Source organism: Microtus ochrogaster, chromosome 2 (genome assembly GCF_000317375.1).
Source record: "Microtus ochrogaster isolate Prairie Vole_2 chromosome 2, MicOch1.0, whole genome shotgun sequence".
Taxonomy (NCBI): Eukaryota; Metazoa; Chordata; class Mammalia; order Rodentia; family Cricetidae; genus Microtus; species Microtus ochrogaster.
Window position 1 is genome coordinate 5,060,805 of NC_022010.1, and position 9,145 is coordinate 5,069,949.

General features: G+C 51.7%; 1 protein-coding gene across 2 annotated transcripts in view; it reads right to left on the reverse strand.

Moving 5' to 3' along the window:
• Nucleotides 1–5,173: 5,173 nt before the first annotated feature.
• Nucleotides 5,174–9,145, reverse strand: part of Cabp1 (calcium binding protein 1) — a 27,266-nt gene continuing 23,294 nt past the window's right edge. For both annotated transcript variants that reach the window (XM_026785245.1, XM_026785248.1), the window contains 3 exons: nucleotides 7,375–7,484; nucleotides 7,051–7,198; nucleotides 5,174–5,653 (listed from right to left, as the gene is read on the reverse strand). In XM_026785245.1, the coding sequence (XP_026641046.1) occupies nucleotides 5,628–5,653; nucleotides 7,051–7,198; nucleotides 7,375–7,484 (284 nt within the window). In that variant the 3' untranslated portion in view covers nucleotides 5,174–5,627. The remainder of the gene's footprint in view (nucleotides 5,654–7,050; nucleotides 7,199–7,374; nucleotides 7,485–9,145) is intronic.

Sequence of the window (9,145 nt, forward strand, 5' to 3'; positions counted from 1 at the left end):
GCTTATTACTAACTAGCTCTTATAAGTTAACTCATAATTCTTAAGTGTGTTAGCCATGTGGCTTGGTTCCTTTTCTCAGTAAGGCATTCTCACCTTTCTTCCTCTGTGTCTGGGTTGTGACTGTGTCTCTGCCTTTCCTCTTCCCAGAATTCTCCTAGTCTGCTCGCCCCACTTATACTTCCTGCCTGGCTACTGGCCAATCAGCATTTTATTAAACCAATATGAGTGACAAACCTTTACAGTGTACAAGAGCATTACCCCACAGCAGTAACCAGCTACTGGTTAGGTATTGCTGATAACAGAGAATGGGGCTAAAAAAGGACATGTTAGTTCCCTTGGCATAGCTGTAACCACAATGCCAGACAGGATGACTCCAAGAAGAAAGAGGTTTAGCCTGACTTGTGGTTTCAGAGGCTTCAGCCTATGGTTGCATAGCCCCACAAACTTTGGAAAAACATCGTGGTATAGGGAACATGCTGTTGACAAGCTTCCTCACCATGTGGTGGAAGCAGGAGGCTGAGACTACAGAATGGGTTATTCCCCCCCTCCCCCAAACTACTTCTTATTGTTCCCAAAGTTTCCACCACTTTCAGAGGTAGAGCTTCCAGGCAGGACCAAGACCAAACTTTGTATCCTGTGGGGAGCATTTTACATTTCAACCAAAACTCAGAAGTCTGTGCTCAGCTCTGTCGCTGAAAGCAAGAGCAGGTGACAGCGCAGGTCTGCATCTGAGCCTGCCAGGCACAGCAGGACCAGGGCCAAGGCACTGGCAGCCACTTCCAGATAATCAAGGTAGATCCGGATTCGAGCTGATTGTCTTGTCTTAGTCAAAAGGAGGTTCCTGTGCAGATGTTAATTCCCCTGGGGCTGGAGAGGTGAGCAGGCAGCTGACAGCTCCCAGGCAGGTAAGGCAGCAGCAGGTAACCAACTGTAACTCTAGCTGCAGGGAGTCTGATGCCCTCTTCTGGACCATGTGGGCACAGCACTCATACTTGCATGGACATCCCCACCCCCTCCCCATGCACACACATACATATAATTTAAAAAATTAAAAAATTGGGGCTGGAGAGAGGTCAAGAGTGTTTACTGCTCTTGCAGAGTATCTGGATTTGGTTCCCAGCAGTCACGTGGTGGCTCATAACCCTCTCTAACTCCAGTCCCAGGGGATGCAGTGCCCTTTTCTGACCTCTCTCTGATGGTACCCAGCATGCACGTACTGCACAGACATGGATACATGCAGGCAAACACTCGTATGCATAAAACAAGATCTTTGGGGTGGGGGGGAATTTCGAGACAGGGTTTCTCAGTGTAGCCTTAATGGTTCTGGAACTCACTTTGTAGACCAGGCTGGCCTCATAGGCACAGAGATCCTCCTGCCTCTGCCTCCCAAATGCTGGGATTAAAGGAGTGCACCAGCTCTCCCAGTTCATCTTCATTTCTACTATGTTTTTAACTTATGCCCTTTATTTTATACTTTTTTTTTTTTGGTTTTTTGAGACAGGGTTTCTCTGTGGCTTTGGGAGCCTGTCCTGGAACTAGCTCTATAGACCAGGCTGGTCTCAAACTCACAGAGATCCACCTGCCTCTGCCTCCCGAATGCTGGGATTAAAGGCATGCGCCACCATCGCCAGGCTATTTTATACTTTTTTTGCTTGTTTTTAGGTCGTATTATTTTGTTTGTTTAAGCATTTATTTATTTGAGGGGGTGCCATCTCACACACACGGGGTGCTCAGAGACCTTTCAGGAGTCAGTTCCCTCCTGCCACTACGTGGGTCTCAGGGACTGAACTCAAGTCTCCAGGCTCTGTGGCAAGCGCCCTTTTTTGTCTTTGAGGAACTGGGGGTGGGGAAGCAATCCCTGATCCTGTGGCCTCTGTGAATGGCAAGGGAGCACTCTAACCACTAAGCCACACCCTAGCAGCTTCTTTTTTAATTTTGAAATTACATTTTAGTTATGTATTTAGAGTGTGTTGTGGTGGTGGTTGTTGTTCTTTTGGAAACTACAACTCCCATACTCCTCCTGGACTACGGATACCTGTGCGCACCCCAGACACCATTGCGCTCCCGTTAAAAAGGCAGGGCCACACGAGGCTCTCTCTCTCGTTTGCCTTTCCTCGTGTGTCCTGCACGTCCCTCTGCCCTTCTGTGTTTCCCTCCCCCATTAAAGTGGACCCACGTGGGAGCCGCAGTGTCGTGTCTGTGTTTATTCCGCCGTGTGTGTCTGTCCTGTGCCCCATGTTCAAGAAGAACACCCTTGCATTTATTATTTTTTTTTAAGAAGAACAGTGGTGGCGAGGGTGGGGGTGTGATTCCTCAGGCTGGCCTCCATTTCACAATCCTCCCAGCCACATTTCCTGAGTGCTCGGATTATAGGTTCATGCTGAGGTGACACTTGGAGCTCCCACAGGGAGAGAGTGCTCTGAGGTCTTGTCTAGAGAAATTCATCTTGGTTCTAGAAGTCATGGAACCCTACCTAGGTCTTTAAAGATCCTATGGGTGGGAGAAGCCAAGATGTAAGGCGGGAGCCCCAGGCATCAGAGGAGACAGGAGTCCTGCCCCTTGTCTGAGTATGCGCAGACCTTTCTGCTAGGCCTGACTGCGTCCTCAAGTTCCTTTATCACATCTGCTGTGTCTGTGGTGTTCAGAGGTATGGAAGTACCCTAGCTTAAGGTTTGCTCCACTCACTCCTGGGAGGGTTTCTGGAGGGCTCCCCCGCCGGCTGACAGAGCTATCTACAGAGGCCCTTTCTCTTCTAATTGAGCGACCAGCTTTCTGAAAAGCACACATCTGGAGTCCCTGAGCAGAGCTAAGCCAGGATAGGAAAAGCAGGGCTGTAGGCCTGCCTAGTGGGGCACAGAGCCAAGGGCTTAGTCTCAGAATTGGATTATTAGAATTTAGAGCTCTCAGCCCTGCTGGCCTCTGGGACATGTGGATTACCCAGGCATCTGGCTGGGGCCCACAGGCCTTCCCTCGTTTCCTGCAGGTCTGAGAACAAGTATCCTCCCTCTGCTGTGACGGGGGGGTGGGCACAGAATGCTCCATCTACCTCCATGCTATCACACATGCCTGGAAACACACCAGTGCACGTATATCTGGAACTTACCATGGAGTTCTGTGGGCCACAGACCATGAGCATCAGAATCTTCTGAGGTCTTGTTAAGGATGGAAAATCATGGACCCCAAACATGGCATCAGAATCAGAGGTGGGTCCAGATCTGTGACCTGGTGAATCCTTCAGGTAGGCCAGAGATGACTCGGTGGGTAAAAGTTCTTGCTTCCAAGCCCAACAGCTCGAGTTTGAGGACCAGGAACCACGTGGTAGAAGAAAACTGACTCCCAAAAGTGATCCTCTGACCTTCATACACATACCCTCCCTCCCCACACACAATAAATAAATTAATTTTTAAAAATGTGATTTTTTTTTCAAGACAGAGTTTCTTTGTGTAATTCTGGCTATCCTAGAACTCACTCTGTAGACCAGGCTGACCTCAAACTCACAGAGATCCTCCTGCCTCTGCCTGCAGAGTACTGGGATTAAAGGCCTGCGCCACCCCCTACCCCCGCTTGAGGTGATTCTTTAGCGTGCTGAGGGGGAGAGACAAAGGTATGGAGGACGCTAGCCATACCCATACAGCCACCCAAGTGTGCACCAAGCCTTCCTGAGACTCTAGACAGCTCCTCACAAAGATCTCCTTTGGGGTCCTTCAGCCCATCAGCTGTGGAAACTGATTCAGTGTGCCACACTGCCAGGTGCCACAGTTCCATGGCAGTCGGCAAATGACGGTCCCTAAGGATACACGAGCCAACCCCTAGTGTGCACTAGCCTTGTCCTTTCCCAGCCTCACATAAACTGGAGGAAACAGGTGCGAAGAGGGCACACCACTACCCAACGCTACACGGTAAACAAGCCCAAGGCCTGACTGCTACACAGCTGCTGTCCCTCTCAGCGCTTCTAGCCAGCTGTGTGCACACTCTGGATTTCCTCCAGGGCAAAGCTCTTGACATCACTTCCTAAGGAGGTATTTCTCACCTCCCTAGAGCAGGCCAGGCTTCCGTATGCCCTGCTTAGGGTCTGCGTATGCTTCCTTCATTGTAGGGTCACGCTCTGTAGTCATACGGGAACATGCTTCCACCACGCCTGTCTCCCACAGTGGCCTGAAATCTCCCGGAAGTCAGGAGGTGGGACTGCCCTACCCGGTGATTCTTCAGTACTTACCCTCTTCTTACGTATCCGTGTCTCTCCTGTCCCCTGTGTTAGAGGGAATAAGGGGGCTGGAGACCTGGCTCCGTTGGTAGAATGCTTGCTTTGTATGGTGAAGCCCTGGCTTTGCCCCTCATCCCTGCATAAACCAGGGGCCATAATGTGCTCCAGTAACACCAGCATGCCGGCATCTGGGGGTGAAGGATCAAAGTGATGGATGGCCAGAGCTGGAGAGATGGCTCAGAGGTTAAGCGCACTGATTGCTTTTCCAGAGGACCTGGGTTCCATTCCAGCACCCACATGGAAGGTTATCGTTGTCTGGTAACTCCAGTTCCAGAGCATCCAACCCTCTCTTCTGGGTCCCTGGGCACCAGGAACAAACATAGTGCACAGGCATACATGCTGGCAAAACACCTGTACTTAAAAATCAAATAATTTTTTACAAAAATTCAAGGTTGTTCTTCTCTTAGTGAGAGGCCAACTAGAGACTCTGTCAAGAAACAAAGGACCAGGTTGTATTTGGGGCAGCTGCTCAGCTAACCACAGTAGTCTCTTAGGAGCTCAGGCGAATCTCTGTGAGTTTGAGCCCCGGTCTAGAGTTCCAGGACACCCAGGGCTGTTAAACAGAGAAACCTTGCCTCAAAAAATGCCACATTCTAGCCGGGCGGTGGTGGCGCACGCCTTTAATTCCAGCACTCGGGAGGCAGAGACAGAAGGATCCTTGTGAGTTCGAGACCAGCCTGGTCTACAAGAGCTAGTTCCAGGACAGGCTCCAAAACCACAGAGAAACCTTGCCTCGAAAAACCAAAAAAAAAAAAAAAAGGGGGCCACATTCTGGCCTATGTAGTATATGAGACTAGAAATTTCTGGGTACAAAACGGTTACTCAGTCAATGTATGTGGCAGGCAAGAAATTACATCCAATACCGGGCGTGCAGGAGGTTCTGGGGAAGGGTGAATATCCTCTAATGGGGCCCAAAGCAAAGAACACCTCGGCTGACATTCTCGTTTTTTATTGGTTCTGAGATCAAAGGGCTAGGCGAGCTGGGACGGGCATAGAGCTCAGGAGGGCGCTGAAAGGCTCTGCCCGGGGCAGACATGCTGTGTGGGGTCTGCTGGCGGGCTCCCTGGCCCACCCAGCCAGTCAGCAGAGACTGGGCACATGGCACTTGGCGCCTTGCATGTCCTCTAGCGGCTTGGCACTGTGGCCTCCTCGCTGGTGGGAGCCCCTTTCCAGTTGCAGGAGTTGTGAGTCTTTCACAGTGCGGAGGGGTGGGGATCCGGGGTGGGCACCTCCCCGGGGTGCAGGCAGGCCCCATCCGCCAGTACATCCTGGGCTCTGGGCATCTACTGCGGAGCGAGCGAGGCGCGCTCGGCTCTTTTCCCAGCAAGTGGGAGTTGGCAGTCCTGGAGAAGCCCTGGAGGCCTCAGCGGGACATCATCCGAACGAACTCTGGGAGGGAGACAGGAAAGGGTGGAGACAGTGCCAGTCAGGAGCCAGTAGGAACACTACCACCGTCGGTCCGTCCTTATTGCCCTGGCTTCGAGGCTGCTCCTCCCCCACCTCCACGCTGCATCTTTGTAAGGCAGCTCTGTGAAGTGCTACAAGGGCTGGAAAAGTAGACGCTCAGTCTGCAGAAGAGGGAAGAGGTGTTCTGGGAAGGACTCTCACTACTGGGTCTTGGAAAATAAACAGAATTTCACTCAAGGGTGGGCAAGATGGCTGAGGAGGTAAGGGCTCTTGCTGCCCAGCCGGAAAACCTGAGTTTGAGCCATGGGATCATTTAATGGAAGAAAAAAACCCCTGCAAGTTATCCTCTGACCTCCACACTCATGCCATGGAACGACACACATATATTCTAGATGGTTGGATGGATGGGTGGACAGACACAATTAAAACAATTTAACCTAAGTGGAAAATAAAATGAACAGCACCTGACACAAAGATCAGCATATCCACAGGAGGGTTTCACAGGCTAACATATCTCGAGTATTTCAGAGTGAAGGAATGGTAGATACTGTGACTGGGACAGTGAGCTGTAGTGAGATGTCACAGGCTAAGGTCAGGCCAAAGAGTATGGTCCTCAGAAGACAGCATGAGTGAGTGGACAGACAGATGGGGAGGACAGACAAGGATGAATGAATGTATGAACAGATGGATATAAAATCGATGGGGAAATGACTGACAGAGAGCTCAATGGAAATACCGGTAGAAGTACAGGCAGCTGGAAGGAGGAGCGGGCCGACAGAGGTGCGGGTGGACAGAGGAGTGGGCAGACGGATGGAGGACTGGGCGGATGGGGGAGTGGGTGGGCGGATGGGGGAGTGGGCGGGCGGATGGGGGAGTGGGAGGACGGAGGAGCAGACGGACCGAGGTGTGGGTGGACGGAGGTGCGGGCTGACAGAGGTGTGGACGGGGACGCGGATGGGGGAGTGGGCGGGCGGATGGGGGAGTGGGCGGGCGGATGGAGGAGTGGGAGGACGGAGGAGCAGACGGACCGAGGTGTGGGTGGACGGAGGTGCGGGCTGACAGAGGTGTGGACGGGGACAAAGATACTGAGATGGATGCGAGGACGGATAAAGAGCAGAATGAATGGAAGGATAAATGCGTGGACCAACGGTTGTATGGATGACTTTAGAGATGATGAAAAACTGAACAGGCATCTGGACAGATGAAGGTACGAGCAAGTGAGAGGTATGAAAGGTGGCCAAGTAGATGGATACAGGAGTGGGGCGGAGGATGGGGGTGGATCGGTGTATACACAGGTAAGATACAGGTAAGACGGAAGGAAGGCAGGGAGGAAGGGCTGGGTGCACCGCAGTCTCACAGCGGTTTCCAGACCCCTCTACCTTCAAAGTCCACTCGTCCATCTCCATTGAGGTCCACATCGCGGATAATCTCCTCGATGTCTCTGTGTCCCACCTGATGACCCAGCAGCTTCCTCATGGCCTCTCGCAGCTCACTGGTGCTTATCTCCCCATCACCATTGGTGTCGAACTGGAGAGTGAAGGAGAAACAGACTGCACAGATGGGCAGTGGCCCCTAGGCCAGGGTTCCTTTTCTAACCCAGTTCCCTCCCGTGATCCGGGGCCCAGGGATTCAGAACCCTTCAAAGTCATTCTGAGACTGGGACTCGGCCTGCTCACCCCTGCCTGTCAGCAGCCGTCACTCACCTCCCGAAAGGCATCTCTCAGTTCCTTTACACCAATCATATCTGCTGTCTCTGCCAGGAGTTTAGGTCCCATTAGTTCCACAAAGTCATCAAAGTCCACATGGCCGCCCACTGGAGCAAAGAGAATGGCGTGGGTCATCCTCGACCTACCCACTGCCCTCTAGGGAACCTCTGTGGTCGCCCCCATCTCCAGGCCCAGGATGTGACCAAGGCAAGGAGGACAGACCACAGACAAGGGGCTTGCCACAGAATGACTCGAGGAGTGGCCAGGGAGTGGGAAAGGAAACAGGGACAGGAGAAAGAAGCATTGGGTCGCAGATCGGGGTGAAGAACTTGGATGGAGAAGATGCTTTCGGAGGAAGGCTAAGAGGACAAGATTTACCTGCTCCACGTGCCCCAACCCTTACTTTACTTTAGCTGTGCAAATGCAAATTCAACTCCCAAGTGACTCGGGGTGGAAGGAGACTGGGCACCTACTTGCTGACTACAACTTTCAGCAGGGACTGAGCGCAGCACAGGGAACACAGGCCTGGAGGTGGGAGGGCTAGGGGACTCCCCATAACATTTATTTTTGAATGTTTACCTATGTCTAGTGTATGCAGGTGTATGTCCATCTGTAAAGGCCAGAGGCCAATGCCAAGCATGTTCCTTATTTTCGAAGCAGGGTTTCTCACTAACTCAGGTACTAGGTCAGCAAGCCTCAGCTGTCTCCATCTCTCCAGCCCTGGAATTATAGGTTCATACTGCCTCTCTTGACATCATCACCACCATCACCATCATCTTCATCAAGACAGAATCATATGTATCCCAGACTGGCCTCAGACTTGCTATGTAGCTGAAGATGACCTTGAACTTCTTTTTAAACATTTTTAAAAAAAGATTTATTACTTTATTTTATGTGTGTGAGTTTTTCACCTGCCTGCATGTCTGTACTCCATGTGCATGCCTGATGCTCACAGAGCCTGAAGGGCTCAGAGGCTTCTGGAGCTACAGTGATAAGCCACGATGTGGGTTCTAGGAATTGAACTTGAGTTCTGCGGAGGAACAGTCAGTGCCCATAACTGCTGGACCATCTCTTCAGGCCTCCTCTAGAGCTGACCCTCTCTTTCTATCTCCCCAGTGCTGACTGAAGCAGTCTGTACATCTGTGCTCTCAGCACTGGGAAGCTGGAGACAGAAGGATCCCTAGGGCTTGCTGGCCAATCACGCTAGCCAAACCAGGGCTTTGAATATGCGAGACAAATGGAGCCATTCCCTGTCCCTATATCAACTTTTTTTTTTTTTCAAGACAGGGTTTCTCTGTGTAGCTTTGAAGCCTGTCCTGGAACTCGCTCTGTGGACCAGGCTGGTGTCAAATTCATAGAGGATCTGCTTGTCTCTGTCTCTCAAGTGCTGGGTTAAAGGTGTGCGCCACTACCGCCAGCCTTCTATAGCAACTTGGGTGTGTTTATGCTGTAGTGCCCTGGGCAGCAGTTGGTGTGAGTCTATCCTGTGTGGGCCCCTTCCCGTGGCCCTGCTCCCTCCTGTACTTTCCTTCCCTTATTTAATAAACGCCTTGAACCTACATCCCTTGATGGAGGAAGGTCATTGGTTGATTTAATAAAGAAGCTGCTTGACCTGATAGGTTAGAACGTAAGTGGGAGGAGCAGAATGCTGGGCGGAAGAGGAAGTGAGGTCAGAGAATCCACAGCTCTCCTCTCAGAGAGACACGAGATGCTCCTCTCTTGCGGGCAGAGGCGAGAGCTCTGCTCTCTGAGGCACACGCGATGAAGC